This window comes from Meleagris gallopavo, chromosome 6 (assembly GCF_000146605.3).
Source record: "Meleagris gallopavo isolate NT-WF06-2002-E0010 breed Aviagen turkey brand Nicholas breeding stock chromosome 6, Turkey_5.1, whole genome shotgun sequence".
Lineage (NCBI taxonomy): Eukaryota > Metazoa > Chordata > Aves > Galliformes > Phasianidae > Meleagris > Meleagris gallopavo.
Window position 1 is genome coordinate 4542886 of NC_015016.2, and position 22279 is coordinate 4565164.

Sequence of the window (22279 nt, forward strand, 5' to 3'; positions counted from 1 at the left end):
GTTGGAGCTTCATGATCCTTGAGGTCCCTTCCAACCCTGGCCATTCTGTGATTCTGTGAAAAGGGATAGAACCTTAGACTTCTATGGAAGCTCAAGAGTTCTGCTTGCACAGGGTGTGTCCTGGGGCAGGGCAGCCCGGTCAGAGCCCTTTTCCACACATGCATGTTGTACTTTTCCTAGTGGCCTTGTTCTGGTGGTAAAAGCCCTTCTGGAAGATGCCCTAAGCCAGTTCTTCAACTGCGTCCCATTGTGAAAAGGATATGGCATGCAAAAATAAGCTTGCCACACTCATCTCCCACTGCATTCACACTGAATATGGGACATTTCCCATCTCCCACCCTTTCATAGAACCACGGAATCGACTTTGAGGAGGAAGGAAACCTTAAAGGCCACCTATCCAACTCCCCTGCATTGAAACGGGATAAATGTCATTCCGGTAGTGATGGTGTTAGCGATTTGTAGGAAACGGTCGGAAGAAGAGCGTGCACCACCGATTTCCAGCGAACAAAGACACCCGGTCTCCTCCGAGGACACTAGAGGGCGCGTCCACCTTATTTTTGGGAGCGCTCCTCTGCAGCCGTTTCTCGCCTTTTCCCCCAGCAGCTGGAGAAGGTTGGGTGAAGGTCTGGAGAAAAGGGAACTTGTTTCCCTTTACTGAATCCAGGAGAAGTACTTTTAAAAGCAAGAGCTGGGAGCCTGAAAATGGAGGTGGACAGGTTTGGCACTCCCTGCTCTGGTGGGCGGCATGCAGGAGCCTCGATATCTCCTCTCTGTGCTGGCTCACTCATAAGATCTTGGTTTACTCTTTTCTTTCTGCCTCCTGTGAGGTTGTTTCCAGAGAGGCTGTCCCCAGGGGAGCAGAGTTAAGGGACACCTGTACAACATAGTTGTCTCTTATTGTAGCTATGAGAGCAAGTATTGCAGCAACACCTAATTACTTGTTCATTAATAGAGCTCATTTAGCCACTGCCCAGCCTTCCTTATGCATCCTGCTCCCATCACTTCTATTTCAACGTGAGGGAAGCTTGTGTGTTTGGAGGTCGGGGATGCTGTTGCTACAGAACTTGCAAAAAGGAGCAAAACATTAGTTGAAAGAGCAGGATTGACCCGAAGAAGAGCATAGAACATGCTGCCAGCAACATCTCTTTGTACAGCCTTCAGGAGAAAATCATAGAACCACTAAGGTTGGAAAAGACCTCTAAGATCATCTAGTCCAACTGTAATCAGGATACTGGGCACCGTCCATCACAACAGCAGGGCTTTGGGTTTTCCTAGGATTGTACAGTCTGTAGGATGTAGGGAGTGCTTGGTTGTTTTTTTCTTTTTGTGAGTGCTGGATGATATTTGACGCATTACTACCTCTTATTATTAAAAGAGACTCTCGAGCTGAGATGCTTTAAGATATCTGTCGTGGAAAAACTGCTATATGGGGAGAAAGGTCTTGCCTGAAAATCAGATTGTTTTTGTAATGTGCAAAGCTGTGCTCTGGAACAGGATGCTCCCCAAACACTAGTAACAAGTTAAAGCATTTTTTAAAGTGCTACAGTTTAAAGGAGTGACCAAATCCATTGCAGGAAGAAGGCAAGAACTCCCTGGGCAGCTTTCATATGGGGCACCCATACACCCAACACCACAAACAGGTGTTGGTGTTTAAAACTCCAAAACGGCATTTAGTTCTCTATGAGCAGAGAAATGTGGCAACATCCACTTCTTCATAGATGCAGAATACTTTGCCCTCATGTTCTCTATTGGAAGGATCATTACAGTGCTTTCATCCTCTTTTCCCAAAAGAACTTGTCTGAAGTCTTCTTCTTTCTCACAGAACTACCATTTACAATCTTGACTCCAATACCATGCATCAAGGTGCCAGAGAATTTCACAGGGGAACCTACACCTAATTACCTTAGTGAGCAGGATCTTTCAGGTCCTTTTGGTGTTTTTTGGCGTCCTTTGGGGGTCTACATGCCCCATTTCAGATACTTCTCCAGGTCTTGGGCTTGAAAATTTTTCTTGCTGTTGTTTTCGCATTCAAGTTGCCATTTACCACTGTGCTCCAAGCTTGCACAGGAAAACATCCCAAATCAGATCCCATAAACCCATGAGTAGCGTTACTTAATGCAATCCATTTTGCAATGTTTCCACCCGTATCTGTTTATCCCCCTTGCCTGCCTTTCACAGCAGGGTGGAGGCATTTACTCCACAGCTCTTGGCAGTTACAACCTCTGCATTCACAGGGACATGCTGGCCTGGCTCAGCCGAGCACGGATGTGAGAATGTATTGCAGATACTCTCCACTTTTTCTTGACCATATAAGGAAACGTTACCCTTCCTAATACTGTGGAATGGGGGTAGAATGAATAACTTGAAGGATTAAGAATGAAATCTGGAGCCTTTTCCCTCCCTGCTTGCAGGCTCATGAGCTGGAATGGATTGTTACCATCTGAAGGCTGGTGAAATGTATTGGCTTTTGGTGGCTCAGTTCCCCAAGTTGATTCCGGCAGTTTGTTGGCAAGTCTGAATGGGTCTGGGGACCCAGCCTTGAAGGAGTCCTCCAAACCAGGGCTGGAGAACAGTGAGACAACACACACGCAAAGGCTGCTGTCTCCTGCTGCATCCTTGCTTCCTGGCTAAATAGGGCACTTGAGTCTTCAGGGCTGAAGTCCATCTGGCTCTTCACAGTCACTTAAGCAGTGTTTTCAAACAGCAGCTGCCAGGGCACCCTCGTCTGCTGCCTTTGTGTGCCAAGATAGAGAAGACCATCCCGTGTCTGCAAGGGATGTTAGTTCAATCCCTATTAGCTGTTCCCAGATGCTGCTTTCAGCCAGGAAAGCCTCATGCAAGTGAGTAAAATGTGGGTAAGGTGGTCCTGCAGTCCCTGGAATTTGTGCAAGAAGGAGAAGTCATCTGTTCAGTGGGGAGAAGATGGAAGATGATTTTAACAGCATCTTGGTAGTGAGTAAGCTGCAGGTAAGTCCTGTTCTTGCCGTTGCATTGATGCAGAAGGAAGCACAGTGTTGGGTTGACTCTTTGAAATGGCCTCCAGGGTTCCCCAGGGGAAGTGGAGCGTGTAGGCACTGTGTTGGGATGACCCTTTGTCTAAAGAAGTCTTGCAGATAGCCCATGGCTAGCAAGAAGCCAAGCTATATGTGCCTCTGGTTCAAGGTTAAAGAGCAGCCCAAGGCACCTAAGCACTTAGATTTACCTTCAGGTCTGGTCACATGGCTGCCATGTCCATGCTGGCTGGTACTGGCAATCTTGCAGTGTTTTGGTTGAAGCTGGGCCACCCTCCTCTGGTTGTATTTACTCCCCAGCCCTCTCTCCTTTGTCCTGTCAGCTCTCCCCTCCTGGGAGTTGAACCTCTTTCCAGATGGCTGGCTGCTCTCCCAGATGCAGAACAGCACCATTGTAGTATGTAATTAGGCTGGAATTCTCCTCCAGCCCCCTTCGTTATTTCAATTACACATATTGTTGAATATGCAAGAGGTTATAAAACCGAGCAAAACAGGGCCCTCACGCTTTGCCCCTTCTTTCCCCAAGATGGGGTCTTTTAGTGCTTCACCCAGCAACACAGGAAAAATATCAACAATAATAAAGCCTAGCATTGAATGAGGACATGTCTTGGAAAGATGGAGTCATGTAATCTTTCTAATGAATGAGATGGGGCAGAAGATGAGTTGTGTGAGTTTACCAAGTCTACCTGACACGGTAACAGTAAAGAGACCTAAAACCAAGGATTTTCAGGAACAGTTCTAATCCTTCCTCCACTGGCAGCTCCTAATGAATCTAGTATATGATCTGGGCCATATTTTTCATAGAGAATTATTAAAAACATAGCCAGATATCTAAGTAGTAGAAAGTGCAGTTTAGTAGTGCAGGCCTTGGTTTTCAATGTAGTGACTAAGATCCAAGGAAAGCAGGGAAGCATTTTGGAAGCCCAGCTTGGACAAATCCTGCTGAATGGACATTTTGGAGGCAGCCATCTCTGAGTCTTCAAGACTGGTTACTGCAGTCAGTACAGAGGGCAGCAACTGCTCAGCTTCATAAGAGGGTTTGACTTGGTGTAATGTAGATCCCACCGAAGAGACTGGGGCACTTAAAGGGAAGACCATCTTTCCTCTTTGCTATTCACCGTATTTTAATTTTTACCCAACACAAGAGCTCTGGTTGTCAGTGTGATCATGGTGGAGGCAAAAAAGCCATTTGTAAGGGTCTGAAGGCTAATAGGTCTTTTTAAGAACTTTCCATTTTGACTGCAGACTGTAAATACATAGAAACGCATAAATAAAAAGATAATATAGATATGGGTAAAGATGCTTGGGAATGGCCAGACCTCCCTTATTCCCATTTGCTTAGGTTTGCCTTGTCTTCTGCACCAGAACAAAAACAAAATCCCCAGAACATCAGACTGGGTTGTTTCAACATTATCAGATCAGCTCACTGTCTGCCTGACTCTGTTATACTCCATCATGTACCACTTTGTCAGTGTTGATCTAATCTGTATGAGAAGGAAGGCACATAATTGTGAAAATAAAGCCAAAGTGCTGAAGGGTAATCCCCATGCTACTTTTTTCCCTATGTAGCTTTCTGCAGCAATGACAGCTTTTGGATTACAGATCCAACTCTACGCTTATCAAGAGGATGTCATTCATAGAATCATAGATCATCATAAAATCATAGGACTGTTTGAGTTGGAAGAGGACAACTCTCTACAGTGAACAAGGACACCTATAGCTCAATCAGGTTGCTCAGAGCTCCATCTAGCCTGACCTTCAGTGTCTCCAAGAAATTCTCTAGTATCTCCCTCTACGAAGTACATCTGAAATCCTCCTGAACACTTGAGCTGATCCCTCTCCTTATGTTCAACCAGGACTATTTGAAGACACAAGGGGCTGGAGCCCCTTGATGGTGCTTGCTAATAGCTCCATCTCTCTGTCCCCTCTGCCGAGTGTCTGTCATGTTCCTGGTGAGACAACTCTTAGTCAGCTGCAACAGGGAATATTTTCAACTCTGCTGGGTGTTATCATGGCTGCTTGGTAACTTACTGCTGCATTCTGAGGCTTATAGGTATTGCTCATTAGCTCATGGCACTCAAACTGTCACTTCTGTGCTCTTCAAAATATCCTTACCTGGTTGTTTCTCTGACAATGAAATCTTCAGCATGGGCAGCTGAGACTTCAACACATCCCCACTTGGGTGGCTATGCATTCAGGACATGTGCCGTGTCGAGCCATGCGTCTACATACAGGAGACTCTAAATGCTGCCTGGAACTCCTGCTAAAACCTAAAATATAGAACCTAAAATATAACCAGATTCAAATGTTGTCTTAATTTGGATATTTCTTTCCTTATCTCTGGGTTTATTTTGCTTTGCATGAGAAGAGTCTCACTGAAATGGATGAGCTTGCCTTGCAGTAGTGTTCATTATAGCCTTCTGCTATGTGTAGTCTAATGCTGGAGCATTAAGCTCTGTGTGTGTAAGCTCTAAGTGCTGTGTGGCTGTATTGCATATCACACCACTCTTCTGTTCTGTAGCTGGGCCCTGCAGAAAGGGAGGTATGGGTGGAAAGCCCTGAATAGTAATGCACATTTATTTTCCATTGGTACAGAACAGATTGGTTTTCTAGCATCAGTTATACATCATCCAAAGCCCAACACAAAACGACACCTCACTTTTTTTCTGAGAAGAAATGAGGTTAGAGAATTTTTAAAATGCCTTTTTTTTCTTCTTTTTTTTTTTTTTTTTTTTTTTCTGTCTCATACAGTAAGAGTAACATGGGCAGCTTTGTGACATGATTGTATTGAACATAAGTGGAGAACAGGCTGTTAGTGGGACCTTTCTGTTCAGGCAGTGCCAGGTCCCACTGTCCCCTAGATGGAGAATTAAGGATCAGGACATTGGGCTGTGTGTGGCAGAAGAGGAAGCAATGGAGAAGGAAGCTGGAGAGGAAGAAATGGACCATAGCTGTAAGCATGTTTTAAGACTCACCAAGTCTCACTGTTGGTGCATAAACCTGACAATATCCAGAGCTGTGGCAGTTTTTGAAGGGTTACTTTTTGCTCTTTCTCACCCTCTGTGGGCTGAGATAGCCAAGCAGACTATGGCTTGAGCAATGGTCCCTGTGATGTATTTCCTTCTGCCAGAGAGAACCATCAGTGGGAACCACCAGCAAATCCTACTCAGTACAGAACTAGCAGAATCTCAAAAGCAAGAATCTTTGCCAAAATCCCAACCATTCCCTTTGATTAAAGCCACAGTTTATATTTTATTTGAAAATTTTCAAGGCCGGGAACAGAAAATAAAAATAAAATCAGCCATGCATCTGTTCCAGTTTGGTGTATTTATGCATGTACATTTTTCTTTTGAGATACTATAAGTGGTTTAAGACACGAGGTACAATTTTTCAGTTCTGGGAAAGTGCCCATGAGAATCTCAGTTCTTATGGCCCTAATAATTCTTAGGACTGATATGTGGAGTACCAGATCTGCTTGAGATGTACCTAATATCTCAAGGAAATTCCTGGTACCTCCAGGAAAAGAAAGAGATTCAGGAAGTCGTGCCCTGAATATTTTTTCCCAAGCCATATCTGGTACTATTTTATCTGTTACAGCTCCTGCTGCAACATTTATGAACATCTCATAAATGGAGATGAATATTTATCAAAGGGTGATTGTACATCTTGATTTGGCTGGGGATTTTCCCAGGAGATTGATGACATTCCCACCATCCTGAAAATAACCTATGGAGTATTTGGTTTTAATTGGGGCATGGGTTTTCTACTGTATCTGTTGAGCTTACCCCTGGGAACCAGCCTGTCCTGAGGGATGTGGAAGTGACACAGTGTTGGTGTTGGCTCCAGTTCTAGGGTGTGTAATCTGATGAGGTGAGTGCCCTGTGTCATGGCATCTGCTATAGATGCATATCCCTGTATAACCACTTTTTAATACTTCTTGTAATTTGTTATATACCAATCCACAGAGATTAAACTGCTTTGAGGCCTCTTTTCAGTTGACACTGTCTGTGGGATTTTACCATGGAAAAATCAACCCAGGTAGATGAGGGAAATGACCTAGCTCTTTATACCTATGTGGGCTGAAAGCTGATGAAGACCAAAGTGTCTGAAGTTGATGCCTCTGTGCTTGGTGGCTTAATTATAGAATAATGGAATCATAGAATGGCTAGGGGGGAACAGACATCAAAGCCAATCCAATTCCAACCCCTGCCATGGGAGTTTGATGCCTCTCATCAGCTCAGGCTGCCCATGGCCCTATCCAACCTGGCCTTGCGCATCACCAGAGATGGGGCACCCACAGCTCTCTGGGCAGCAGTGCCAGTATCTCACCACCTTCACTGTGAAGAATTTTTTCCTAGTATCTGATCTACATCCACCCTCTTTTAATTTAAAAACATCCCCCCTTTTCCTATCCCTGCACTCCATAACTTTCCTGTCCCTCCCCATCTTTCCTGAGGCCCCATTAGGTACTGGAATGCCACTATAAGGCCTCTTCAGAGCCTTCTCTTCTCCCAACTCCCTCAGCCTTTCTTCATAGGAAAAGTGCTTCAGCCCTCTGAGCATCCTTGTGGGCCTCCTTTGAACCTGCTTCACAGGTCTCTGTCCTTCCTATACTGGGGACCCTGACTAAGTCTGCTCTCCTTAGCTGGAGGCAGCTGGAAAAGGAAGTGAACTGACCTGCTCCTGAGGAGTGGTGTAGGATTTGGGCTGGGTACATCCTCTCAAGTACCCGATGAAGAGGCAGAGGTCCTAACGCCATGACAATCACAACAGAATTCAGCCTGCTCACAGCTACAGAGAAACCACTAACTTACAATGGGGATTCTGCTGCCATCCATCAAGTGATATCTCAGCTGTGACTACCTGTCAGAGAAATTTTACTGCGGATGCTTTATTCCCTTATGACTTGCAGTGGACACCTTGATTTATGGCTTCTAGGTCTCAGTCCAGATGGAGCAGTGCTGCAGTGGTATTGGTTGACACAGGCTACACAACCTGGGGAACCACTGCTGTATCACCCAGTAATGGGAAGGCAACAAGAACCATCTGCTCTCCTTTTCCCCTGTGACCACGGTGACACAGAAGTGCTAATCTGAAACAGGAGGAAAGAGGACCAGTCCTGTGGACCAACTCTGCCTGTGCATCACCCGGTGTGCAACCACAGCCCACTGATGCTTTACGCATGGGTCTGTAGCAAAGTACCCTCATGGACTACAGAAAGAAACTCTGCCAAAAGACTCTGGCTCTCTTTACCACAATCTCTGTTTCACCCACTGCATGGGATGGAGCAAATTACACAAATGTGGTTGTTCAGGGCAGGGGATGAGAACAAAAGCACTCAAATTCACAGCCTTGTGGGGCACGTGAGAAGCTGATGCATGGTGTGAGGGTGGTAAGGGTTACCTTTCTGCCTGCAGGAGCTGTGGGCAGCTGTGTTCATCTCACAGTGTAGGACAGGGGCTAAATCAGAGAGCAGCTCTGGAGGAACTAACATGAAATATCAGATTGTATTGGTAATCAGTAAACACTACATCAGATAGTCAGGGTATGGAGAGCAGAAGCTCGATTGCCATTAAAAATCCCCATCTCTTTATTTTCTTACCCGAGATAGCGCTGACACATCCTGATGCAGGGCATGAGGAGGATTTTATTGGCATGTGCTTGGGAAATCTCATTATTCATGAATGACAGAGCGAGGCAAAGGGAGTGAGTTATGCTGGCCTTTGCAGACAAGTGGCAATAAAATAAGTTTATGGTACCGCCTCCTGCACCATCACGTATTTATGTCGCATATTTATCTTGCTTTGTTAGCCATTTGTGCTCGCTTGTCTTGCAAGGCCATCCTGCATCCTTCCCCCTGGAGTGGGAAGGATAGATTCTTATATCACAGCTGGGCAGCAGTGACCTCATTCCATCTCCATGGAGACTTCTAGAAGAAAGTCCTTTTTGGCATCACTGACGGCCAAGCCTATCTATCCATTGGCTTCCCCCATGTTCAGGCCAACTGGAGGCTCTTGGTGGGGTTAAGCCCTACCTCTCTCAGCATTTCGGGCCACATCCTGATCAAAGAACAGACTACAAAGATCTTGATGCCATGACTGGAACAGTGCTGGAGGAGCTTTGTACGCAGTGAGTAACTCTTCACGTAGAGTGGGTGTGCAAGCCTGCCCTAATGCCACTGTCTGCTGAGTCAACTTGAACATGGGACTACATATGACAAGAAGGTAAAAATGGACCCCTGGTTTTCTTGTGGATTAGTATCTCATGATTTCTTCTTTAATTTTATATTTTGTGTTTATAATTGCCTATATTAGGAGCTTCCATTTGCCCTGACCATACCTTCTCCATACCATGCTTCTTCTCATATTCTCTGGCTTCCCACTGACGATATTTGATTGTAGGAAGAAACTTCTTTGGGTTCCAAAGTTGTTATGGACAAATGGATTCCAAGAAATTGATTTCTCCTTTGTTTTTGTTCACTTAAAATAACTGTCTACGAAATATCCTCCCCTGTGCCTGGCTAACAGGTTCAAGAGTTACTCTGTACAAGAACATATGCAGATACAATTGCATGTATGCTCATCACTTGGTAGGACTAGAACTGAACGATATTTTGCTTTTTAGGGTAAAAAGGTACTTTCTTTCCCTTCTTAGAATCATAGAATCATTGAATAATTAATGCTGGAAGGACCATTAAGATCATCTAGTCCAGCCATCAACCCATGCCTGTGCCTGCTCTAGAACATGTCCTCCAGTGCAACATCCACCCTTTCCTTGAACTTGAGGGACAGTGACTCCACCACCTCACCAGGCAGTGTGTTCCAATGCGTTATCACTCTTTCAGAGAAGAAATTTTTTGTGATATCCAACCTGAACCTCCTGTGGTACAACTTAAGGCTATTAAATACATATCTGTAGATCCTTGCTGCTGACTTTTTGGAAAAAAAAAAAGAAAAGTACATTCCTGTAAAGCAAATTATGTTGCAACCTGTATCATCACATGTCCTTGGCCAAAGACAGTTTTGTTCCTTGGTATCTGATAGCGTCTCTCTCATGTAACGTCTGCTTTTTGGCCCACGATATGCAGAAACAATACGAAGACAGGCGAGTACAGCCCTTTGTGATATCTGACAGCAACGTGCAGCCCCTGGTCTATCCCAGCAGTCCTCTGCAGCCCTGTCTGAAGGGCAGGAATTTGCACATTCTGCACATGAATTACTTGCAGAAGGATGGATGTTTCCAAGATACAAAGTAGGGGGCACTAAATTGTGATAAGCAGAGCGTTCTATTTCACTTCATGATGGTGCAGTGATAACTCCTCTCCACGTCATCTTTGCTTCCCTTTTCTGAATTATTGGCACATATTCCCCTTTCCTACCAGCTTCAACGGCTGCTGCTAACTCAGCCAGAGCCCATCTTTCAGCTCTGAATAATCAAGTGAGTGGGACAGATAGCAGAAGGACAATCTCCCTCGAGGACACGATGGCCCTGACGTACAAACACATCCAAATACAGACAATGAGGTTGAAGGGAGCAGACCAGGTGGGCAAAATGCCCATGCTGGTGCACTGTGATTTTACAAACAAGATAATAAAAGGTAACAACGTCTCTACCGCAGTGCTAATCCTATGTGACTGCCTGCCTCAGCCTTGTGTGCTCAATCTGACTCTGCTATGCTCAGCCTGTTGGCTTCCCTTCCCAAGCCTTCTATCCCACCAGCTGAGAGTGGGAGATGATGCTAGAGAGCCAAATTTTGCCTTTTTTTTTAATCCTAAATGCCAGTGCTAAGGCACTACACTGAAGAAAACAGAGGATTCCCAGTCTCTCATTTTCTTATCAAGAATCAAATCCATCAGCAAGACCAAGCTCTTAGCCTGGGTTTAGTAGTGTTTGAGATAAGAGACTGTTTCCCTCCTACCCAAAACAACCCAATACAAGACTCATGTCCTTCCTCATGAAGTCTACTCAAAGGTTGAACAATATCCTGACATTCAGAAATATCACAGTGTTTCTCTGTGTGGTGTAAGAGTTGTGGAAGATCCAAACGGCATCACTAGGTGCTTTGATACAATTGTGATCCTTGTTTGATGTCATCTCTGACGTGTTGCACACATGTTTGATGGCTTCAGCAAATTCTCCACTGAAATACGTCATGGATGTGCTCAGCAGGACTTAACCTACACACAGCAATTGTTTATGTGTTTGCAGGTTCCAAGTTCATACCTTTCTTAACGAGTGCTTTGAGTCCAAAACACACTGCTGACATCTCAGCAGTCTACCTGGCTCTCTGGAAATTCTTAGTGTAAGAATGAAGCATGCTGACTTGGGGATGGAGAAAGAAACACAAAAGGTCTTAAGATTTCACTGATTTCTCCTGAGACCCTTTTCTGTACACAAAGTGTTTCCTGCTCTGTTCTTGGAAGCATTACCCTTGGCTGGGTCTGGCCTTTAAAACATTACCAGCTGTATGCAAAATAGAGTGCAAAGTGCCAAAAAGCCCTGCGGGCTATTTACATTTGGCTGGAGCTTGCTGTGTTGGCCAAGCTACAGAGATACTTTGTTCATCAGCCTTGCAAGGAAAGCAGCTACTTCAAGCTGTTTGGTGCTGTTTATACAAAGAGTTACCATGGAAGTCCCTGTACCTTGCAGCTTTACACACTCGTCTGGGAAATATTTTTCTGGGACCTGGTTTGCCTCCCTTTTGGCTGGGAATTGGTAGGAGATTCCGGGATAAGGTGCTTGGATGTTGAGTGCAGACTGATTTTTTTGTCTTAAACAAAGGGCTATTTGGAGTTACATGGATCTTTTGATGCAAACACAAGCAGGTGGAACAATGAGGTATCTGCTGGGTTGACAACAATGTTTTTCCCAAACTAAATTCAGAGGAAAGTAATATGAAGCAAAATGACAGGCAAAATGGTAACTTGTCTTTTGAATCCTTGGGTTATCAGCTCCACTAAGCAAGCATATTTCTTGCCATTTCCTTCTTCTTTTGTTTGCTTACCTGTTATATTAAGAAGACTTCTCAAAGATGAAGACTTGCCACTAATCACCTCTTTGCCCCATTGGTAGGTTGATTGATGGACATGGCATGGCTGGGTGCAAAGGAATGGCTGGAGGGCCTCTCTATCTGGCTGTAGGTTTCCATTTTAGAGTGTGCACATCTCTGTCCTGGGAACCTGTGCTGGGCCAGGCTAACAAATTGTTTTCTTGGCCTTGTATCAAGTCCCACAGTCATCTCAGATGCTTGATGGAATGGTTTGATCACAGCTCTCTGCTGCAAGAAATCATTATGAAGTGTTAGGAGTGGAGACATGCAAACTTCACCAGCTGATCATAGAATTGTAGAATCAATAAGGTTGGAAAAGTCCACAAAGATCAAGTCCAACAATCAACCAACACATCACCAGCATGCTCACTAAACCATGTCATTGAGTGCCACAGCTACCCTTAATGGTAAAGCACAACTTGCTGTGTTCATCTCCAAGCCTGACTGAGATCAAGAGGACTTTTGCCATTAATTTTAGCAAAACAAAGATTTGTCACTGAGAAATTCTGCTGTTTTGAGCAGGTGGAGAGGGCACAAAGCTAATTCCGGCAGGTGACCAGAGGACTCAGAGCACAGTTGGCTTGGCTGGAGCTTGGAAAGTGCAGCTACACTTGTGAACTAAAGGATCTCCTGCTGCTTTGGCTATCGGACATCCTTACTCAGAAAAGTAGAAATGGTTAGGAAGCAAAACAGCAATGTATCTTCTGTCAACATGCACTTGCACTCCACTGAAGAGAGTCAGCAAAACCTGGAGTTCATTCTGTCTTGGCCAGTAGTTAATAATAACCCTGCAACAGTTTCTTTCTTTCTTTACAAATTAAGAGTGGATGAATGGCCTGGATAAAATTAAAAATGTCTTCCTGAAAGGCTGGGCTGAACCCTTTAAAGTTTACAAAGTTGTAGCTCCAGGGACCTTCAATTGCAACTGGGGAATTCTTGCCACCATCAGAAGGCTGAATAGATAGAAAAAGCATGTGCATGTGCATGCTGTGGGTTAGGGGATCAGCTTGGCAAAACTCACCTCTATTTCTGTATCTTTTGTGTATAGAGATGATAAAGGCACAACTGGAAATAACAGAGCTGCTGTAATGAACTACGTGTCCCCTTACAATCATAGAATCATATAATCACTAAGGTTGGAGAAGATGCCCAATACCACATAGTCCAATCCCAAGCCACCCCCATCGTGCCCACTAATGATGCCCTTCAGTGCCACATCTCCATGATTCTTGTATGCCTCCAAGGATGGTGACTCCCTCACCTCCTATCACTACGTGCTTCTGCACTGTCCCACAAGTGAGTTTGAATGTAGAGCTCAAACCAGAAAGACCTGAAGTGGACGGCTGTCAGCAGTGGCTGCTTAAAGTACGGCCATTCAAATGTCTTTGTGTCCCCACAGCCTCAGTTAATGTGGACTGAGCCACTGACTACTCCGATTTTGCTGACATTTACAATAATCCACTGAGGTTAGTAGAGACGATGTAGACCAACTCAGTATTAGATCCAGATAGTATTAACATTTATATCCCCTCTAGAAAGGCTGAGGGAAGCACAGGTTGCCTTCTTAATGAGGTATTAAAAAAAATCTCCAAACAAAACAATATCTGTTTGATAGCCTGGGAGATCTGACTGTTGGTTTTAAAAGTCATTCTGGGCCCTTATATAACAGCGTAATTAGTTGATACTATAAACTTATTATGTACCTGATGGAACACAACAGTTCCTTTGAAGCAATTCTGATCTATTGTGTAATTATATAATTAGGCCACATGCCATACTTCAGAGATTGTGCAAAGGGGGAAAGCTTTCCCTTTCAGAGTAACCAAAAGCCTTGGTGGCTATAGGCATTTCTTTTCCCTGCTGCCTTGCAATTTAGAAAATGCAGAAGTCTTAAATACATCACTTCTCTTTTTCTGAGTTAAGTGCCCCCAGGAGGCTCCGAGGGGGTCTGCAATTTATTGACTACAGAGAGACTTCCTTGGACAGTGCAGACCTGCTCTGCATGCCATCAAACGTGATGGGATCTGGGACCTCTGGCCACGATGGGAAGGAAGCAGAAGTCAAATAACTTGCTAAGAGTTTTTAAAATAATCTGGTTGCATCAGGTTCAGGCTTTTTAGCAGGCAGTTCTGATTTATAACAGCTGGCTTTCCACTTCACTCTTATAAAAGCTTTTACATATTTTCCTCTTTGGGTAGATGAGACAGCTCTGTGTATGACAAATGACAAGAGCATCTGAGGATTTAGAATCTGGAGTGTCTAGCAGCAGCTCAGTGCTGTTTTTCAGCCAGATGCTGACTGGCACTGTGCTGACAAATAAGGACTGATGGGATGAAATCAAGCTTGGTGGGCTCTGTCTATGGTGACACACAAGAAGAACCAGCTAATTTGTTCGGTGTGATGCTCCAAAATAGGTTTCCAAAGTAGGACGAGCACCTCCAGATCTCAGAACCTGATCTTGCACTATTGGCATGGGGTGGGATAGAATCACAGAATCATAGAACAGAGTGATAGAATGGGACATCACGGGATGTCCAGATGCAGTCATCTCTACAGAGTTGCTGAAGTTTGAGAAGCATCTGGACAATGCTCTCACACATATGGTCTGATTTTTTTGGGTGGTCCTGTGTGGAGCCAGGAGTTTGATTATTTTTATGGGTCCGTTCCAACTCGGAATATTCTATGATTCTGTGATGAGGCAAGTAGAGATTTTGGGAAGGACGTCCTGACCACAGTACCCACCTTCAAGAAGAGGATTGGTTCAGGTGGAAAGGAATGTTATTCATGATTCCCAGGCTGTAAAAGTGATGATGATGTTGGAGTTTTGGGATTTCTGACTGACTGGAATATACTTGTTCCTGGAGCAGTAAAAAGAGTCCCAAAGGAGTTAATCCAAGATGTGACTTTGTGGAAGGATTTTGAGAAGGCATTGTGACAGAGCTTAGGACTCCCTGGAAACCAAGCACTTGCACTATATGCCTGTGTTTGAGAGCTGGTCCAAACTCTAAATAAAAGGGATTGCTTCCATCGATATCAGTGTTCTGGTGGGATAAATCCTCAGTCTTGATAAGAGCTGTCAGCTCAATCACCATTCATCACATGGCACAGAAATGTCATTTTTAATGATCAGGCTTCCCTTTGGAGGCCGTGATGGAGTGACTCCTTGACTTAATGTCTCTGAAACTGTGCTCCAAGGGGGTCTTCTGGTAGTAAAGTCCTCATTTCTTCATTACTTGGGCACTAGGGGAAGAAGGTCATGTTCCACACTCTATTTTTAAGAATGTATTTGCATACAGCTGCAGTGGGCTGGATTCTGATATCTGGTATAAATCCTGAACAATTTAATTAAAGACAGTGCATTAAACCATGCTATTTGTGAAGCCTACCCCTTCTGAACACAAAGTACAAAAGGACCATTGCTGGGCTCTTGCAAAACAACAAATAAATGCAAAAATTCATCTGGGAGCATTAAGGAATTTTTCAGCAAAGTCTCTAGATCCAAGATTATTCTTTCCTCATGAAAAGCTGCATTTTTTCCTCCTTGCTGTAGAATAATATTTTCTGTTATTGAGAGCCATGCAAATTAATCAGTGAAGAAATCAGACCTACCCAACAGACTGGAATGTATCATGACATATATATACACATACACACCTGTAGATGTACATGTAGAAACTACATAAAAGAAGATGTTAGTCAGAAGATATAACATCTAAAACTCTACTTTTTCTCAAGTATTTTCCACAATATCTCCTGCTGAGCTGCCATGGCTGGAGGATCCTGAAGACGAAAGATGAAGGCATAAGGTTTAATTATACCATCTTGGCAGCCCTATGGGGACCTTTTTAGGGTCTTTTTTTGAAGTTATTTGCAGGTTTTCTTCTACCTCAACAAGGAGAGTCCTGAATGGAGTATGTTTATGTGGGGTAGGCAGATTGATTCACTTAGCTGGAACGCTCTGTCCGGCCATGCTCACCCCCTGATGGGACAGCTGCCAGCTCAGTGGAGTTGGCTTGGACCCTGTTGGAGGATCAGAGAGTAGCTGCGGGCTCTCTCGGGACCAGCTGTGCCACTGTGCCAAGCAAATCTCAGCTCAGTAGAGAGTCTGGCCTGCAACATGGGCTGCACAGTGCTCCTGCCAGCTGAAATGCTGCCATGAGGTTGCTTGCTCCTTGTTTTCCCAACAGCCTCTGCAAAGCTTAGAAAAGCTGAAAAAATGCAATGCTTCATCTTCTACTTGTTTCTGCTGTCAGCCTCTAACTTAAGGCTTTGACATCCAAGGACAGATACAAATGCTTGGTTTTTATGTGGCCAGGCAGCAGACATAAGCTCCTTTGTGCTTACACAGAGTGGAGATCACGGGATAAAGATTTCAGCTCTGGATGCTAAGGACTGTTGATCCTGTCAGTGGTGACTCCACAGGGCAATGGAGTGGTGGGATGTGGGATATGGATAAGACAGTGCTGCTCCTGGCCCTTAGCAGAGCCCCAGTCTCAAGCCCCAAGCACCATGCTTGGGTGTGGCTGCAATAATAATAAGAAATTATTAGTAGTATTATTATTGAATTAGAATCATACAATCACTGAGGTTGGAAAGACCACTGAGATCATCTAGTCCAATCCCAACCCACCCCCATCATGATCACTACCCACATCCCTCAGTGCCACATCTCCACTGTTTTTTAACACCTTCAGGGACAGTGACTGCACCACCTCCCTGGGCAGCCTGTGCCACTGCATCACCACTCTTTCAAAGGAGAATTTTTTCATAATATCTAACCTGAATTATGATCATAATGTTCTTAATTTAATTCTTGTTCTTATTCTTTTCATCAGTACTGTTAGTATTGCTATTGCCATTGCTATTGCTGCTGTTGGAATGGAGAGACCACCTCTGATTCCACTACCTGTTCAGAATGAAGACAGTTCTTCCGCAATAAATAATTGCATTGTACTCAGATTTAAAGCCAAAAGGTGGGAAAATGCAGGGTTATGGTAGCTGTAGAGAGAGATACGGGGGAGGCTCCCATTCAGAAACAGGAAGATCTTCATCATCTATGGTCTAACGCCCTCAGAGGGACTTTCTCTGTAGGGCTGAGTTTTCAACTTGTGTTGTGACATCACATTAGTGCATCTCTTCCATATTTCTCCAAAATCACAGGCACTAGAACTGGTTTCCTCCAGTACAATTTCTTTGCAGAACATGTCCTTGACTACTCCAATGTTCTCCTAGGGGACAGTGATGTTTCACAAGGATGGTCTCAGCAATCCCTATGCTGTTTCACTGGCTGTGGTCTCTCCATCTGTTCAAATCCGTTCCCTCCTGGTGAGAGTTTAGTTTTCTTTGCCTTAAAAGGAGGCAATTTTCACCACTGATATATCTGCTTTCCTTTGCCCCTTGCTGCAGTTTTCATCAACTGATGGTACATCTGTATTCCTGGGAAACTAAGCTGTCCTCCACACCTAATTTCTCTCTGTCTCCCACTCTGCAGGCAGTGATGTATCTTTGCCAATTTATTGAAGAATTAGCTAGGGATAAGAATCTGTGTACACTTTATACTTTACTTCCCAACACCAACCATTAATAATGAGCATGTCCTTCATGACCTAACTCTTGTTTTAAGTGAATGCAAAGTACTGTCTCTTTTCTTGATGATCCACAACCCTCACAGCCCCATATTGTTACCTGGAGTGTTTCCAAGTGTTTTGAAGCAACACACCGGAATACATCACAAATGAACCAGTTTTGCTTGTCTAAGTTTTGTCTCTGGGGATTTGGAAGGAATGGCAGGGGAGGAGAGGGATGAATATTTATTAGCTTTTAATCAAAGAAAGTGCTCACTGTAACCAGACAGGCTACTGTCTGCATCTGATCGAAGAGACACATCAAGGTCCCTCATTCTTTGCTGCACTGTAGCTCGTGTCATTGCTAGCTATGCAAATGGGTTGCAAAACACAACAGGTCTGTGTTTGGATTTCTTCCGTCTGGATTTTCCTGGAAACATCTGTCCAGGGTATGCCTGGCCCTCCTGAATTCCAGGAGAAAAAAGCTGGAAATCAACAGCAAAATGCATGTGCTGTGACCATGAAAAGTCTTGGTGACAAGGTGGGACTTTAATGTTTCGTTCTGGCTCTGCTTTGCCCGCCTCAAGACCTCTTCATAAATGAGAGGATAGCTGTCAACAGGAAGTCCAAAATTGCCAAGGCTGCATTAATAATACCACTGTAACCCAGGCACCAGCTCTGCACCCATTCACAATGGTCCTTACAGTTCAGTTGTCATCACGCTCCTTGGCATAGCTTTATCCTCTCCCACATGGTGTCTGGGGGCTCTTTAAGGGCTGTGTGGGGCAGGGACCAGTCCCAGCAATCAGCATGACTAAGGCCACCAGGGCTTGGAGAGGAGGAGAGAGAGCTTTGTTTATAGGCCTGCATCGCAGAAACATAGAATAAAGTATCCTGATTGGAAAGGGACCCACAGGGATCATTGAGTCCAACCCCTGGCTTCACACAGGACCATCCCAAACCCTGTGGTAGGAGCCCTGCTCTTAGGAGAGGCCAGTAAGAAGATACAAGGAAACTATGCTGTTTCAAAAAATGGCAGGGCTAGGTTATCTCTGAACTGATGTCCTGCAGAAACAGAGGATGTGAAAAGAGAGTCATTGTGGACCTGAGAGTGGCAGAATCATATTTCTGAGGAGTGATCATAAGCAGCAAAAAAGCAATCAGTGCTTTACATAGGAGCACATGGCAGAACTGCAACCTCTGTGATGGTGCAGGGGGAAATGCTCCTTGACATTAAGAGGGAGGGGAAATTCAAAGCGAGTTCATAATTCATGCTGCAAACCAGATTCATGTACCAACAAAAGTGAACATTTCAGCATCCTTGTCTTGCATGGGTGTAGCATGGCAGTGCTGGTGTCTGGGTAAAGTTCAAGCAGCAGGCAAGGTGGTGGAGTCATGCTGGGAAATGCTGGATTAGGATTAGGGTTAGAGTTGGGGTTAGGCTTCTCTTCAGACTGGTGAGCAGCCCAAATGTTTGACTTGGACTGCAGTCATGGCCCATCCACACCTCACAGGAGATGAAAACAAGCTCCTAAAGTAATAAAGGCAAGTCCTGTGCCACTCACAGCCATTCTCTGTCAGCCCAGTCTAAAGCCACTCCAGAGCAATGCTTTCTCCCTTGCATGCTGGACAATCCATTACTCACATCCTAGTGCTCAGAAGCATTTTGATCCAACCTCAGCTTTCTGCTGCCTTTTCCCATGCTGCTGCTCTTGACATCATGCTGCCTCCAAGTGCCTTCTGCAGAGCCACACCACAGCTCATCCATCTCCTGCCAGCACTGCTGTCTGACAGCGTTCACTAAACAGCAGCTTCCAGCCTCCAAACAAGGTTGTAAGGAAAAAGAGAGTTTTGTGGATCATGGAAAAATATCAGACCCTCCTGTCCTACTGCTATCCTTTTCTCTGCTCCACTCTGTCCCTTTCTGCTTTTCCAGGGGGATTCAGGGGCTCTTGCCTGTACTGTCAAGACACCACTGCAGCAGAGAAATGGAAAAAATCTGGGTTTTCACATGAACCGATGCCACATTTTGAAGTTTCACAAACAAAATGGGACCCAAAGATTCCCAGGAAATAATTTCAACCTTTTGTGTTTTGGTACTGCTCTCTGTTGGGAAGCTGCAAAGTCAATGGCATCAGCAGGGGATATTTGCCCTTGCATCCAGCTCCAACAGGCACCTTCAGACAGATGTTGCACAGATGTTACACCTTCCCCCTACATGTATGGGATTTGCTAAAACTAGGGGATTCCTGCTGTTGTGTTAGGATTTCTGGAGCCTGGGGATAGATAGAGATGAAGCCATGAGAGAATCATTGTGGGGACTGTGTCTTCCACCTCATGTACCCATACTGGCATGGAGGAGCTTGCTGAGCCTGTACTGAGGCTATCAAGAAGTGAATGTTCAGATTGGAGATTAGGAAAAATTTCTTCTTTGAAAGAGTGCTGAAGTACTGGCACAGGCTGCCCAGGGATGTGGTGGAGTCACCATGCCTGGAGATGTTCATAAACAATGGAGATGTGGCAGTGAGGGGTGACTTGGAGTTGAAATTGGTTATCCTGGAGATCTTTCATGACCTTAATGATTCTATGGTCTGGTGTAAGCTCCAGTCTCAGCAGAGCCCTTTGATATCTACTTGAGATAATCAGTCCTTTAGGAGACATGTACCTCCCATTAACTGGAGGGCTGACGATCAGGTGTTGAATGTCAGAGAAGGGTGCTGAGTAATTTAAGAAAGTTTTGTAAAAGAGGCTGCTTTTGGGTTATGCAGTCTCTGATGTGATGGTGGGGCTCAGGAATCGTGCCTCATCTGCTAAATACTTAACTATCTTCCTTGGGTTTTCTTGTTAGGATTATTTTGACTAACAAATGTTTTAGCCAACAACTTTTCTTGCATAAATTCAAGCTTTCCTTGGCAGTCCTTTTAGGAAAATGTATATTTTGATACAACATTTTGACATAATGGGTTTTCTAAGAAGATAATTTGGACTGGCATGAAATGATGATGCAAACACTGCAAAACACCAAGTCACCCATGGACAGTAGCATATACTCCATGGACAGTAGAAAGACATCACAAATACAAGGCATGTCTGTCTTAATCTTGCACAGGGGATTTGCGAACCCATCCCTGTGGTGTGAAGGGCTGTTTTCCATCCATCAATCACAACAGCTACTGCAGCCGTTGAGAAATTTCCATGGAGCCAAGGAAAGTGAGATTTTGTCTTTTGTCAGGTTGCTCCTGTTGGGAAGGGAAGATGGCCACTGGAGGAACAATGTAATTTGGGAGGATTGGGTGAAAAGATGTTGAAGGCTGCACATCCATCAGGGCTGGAGGTGATGTACAACTATCATTTCCTTCTGCTCTGGGGCAGTCATATCCCTGCTCAAAGAAATGGGGACACAGGACAGTGCTGTTCAGCCCCAAACCACCATTATGGTGGTAATGGGTTAATGGTTGGACTAGGTGATTTTAGCGGTCTTCCCAACCTTAATAATTCTGTGATTCAAATATACTTTTACATGGCCTGGCCACAGATTTTCCATCACTTGTCATCCAACCCTGTGCTAGTACTCACACTGCATCACTGGCACAACAGCCGCAGTGGTAGCCACAGCAGGGAATGTTAATGAAAATAATCCATCATCAGCAGGGCAGGACTTGAGGCAGATGGATGAGGCCACTGCAAGTGAGATTGTGCTCTAAGTGTGGGAGCTGCTGGGTGAAACATTTGCAAGCAGCCTTGTTTTCTCTGCAAAGCACTTTTCTTTATAGTCTGCTTTTGAATGGAGGCAATGAAGCTTCCCAGGAGAAGGGTTTGGTGGTGATGGGGGTTAGGCATAGTCATGTTGTCTGTGTCTCAGCTGAAGTTGTGGGGGAAGACTTTGTCCTCTCCTGCAAGAGCATGGCTCATGCATAAAAGATTTAGCTTCTAGTTCTCTACATTCTTCATTGCAACATTGATTTGGTGGAAAAGTAAATGTAGCCCAGCAATGTGCTGAGATCACCTACATGAAAGATGATACCAACGAGAGGCCTTGGTCTTCAGCTGGAAAGGGAAGGGTGGAGACCTCCAGGAAAGTCCCGAGCGCTGCAGCTCATGGCTTTCTTTGGGCAGTGTGTGTAGTGGGATGGCTGCATCCACGGGCAGTGAACAGGCCTGAATCCAAGGAGTCCAACCTCCTTTGTTATATTGAACCTGCTGTGAAGGCGTATCAAGACCTCATTGCTACTCAGATCTGCAATGGCTGATTCTGGATGGACTCTGTTGGTTCTGTGACCTCCCAGACTGATGTGCAAGGGGCCAGGAGGACCCTGGACTTACCCAGATTCCCCAGATACTTTATCCAGCACCATTCTTGTAGTTGATACTATAAACACTGAACCTTTCCAGCCCTTTTCTTTTTGTTCTGACAAGTAGTTGTACTTCCCTGAACTTAAAGGGACTTTACACTCAAAGGGACTTTTACAGGTGAAGTGAGAATTTCCTTAGAAAATGTCAGTTTGGGTAGAAATGTTTTATCACTTTTGAAAACCATCTTAAAAACACAGGGTTTTTCCCTTCCTTTTCTTCCCTGCTTTCTTCCAAAAGCAGGTGGGCAGGAAGAGGGGAAGATGGAACATTTTCTGTTCTCAGTTTGTCAAAAAAAAAAAAAA

At 44.6% G+C, this 22279-nt stretch overlaps 1 protein-coding gene across 9 annotated transcripts in view; it reads left to right on the top strand.

Annotated features, from left to right (window-relative positions):
- Positions 1–8972: 8972 nt before the first annotated feature.
- LOC109368076 (aminopeptidase B-like) overlaps positions 8973–22279 on the top strand; it is a 35916-nt gene continuing 22609 nt past the window's right edge. For 3 of the 9 annotated variants that reach the window (XR_002115738.1, XR_002115731.1, XR_002115735.2), the window contains exon 1: positions 8973–9235. Coding sequence is in view for 2 of the 9 variants with exons in the window: in XM_019616231.1 (XP_019471776.1) it covers positions 9106–9140 (35 nt within the window). In the remaining 7 variants the exon portion in view is untranslated. The other 6 variants (XR_002115739.1, XM_019616231.1, XM_019616232.1 and 3 more) reach the window with 4 other exon arrangements.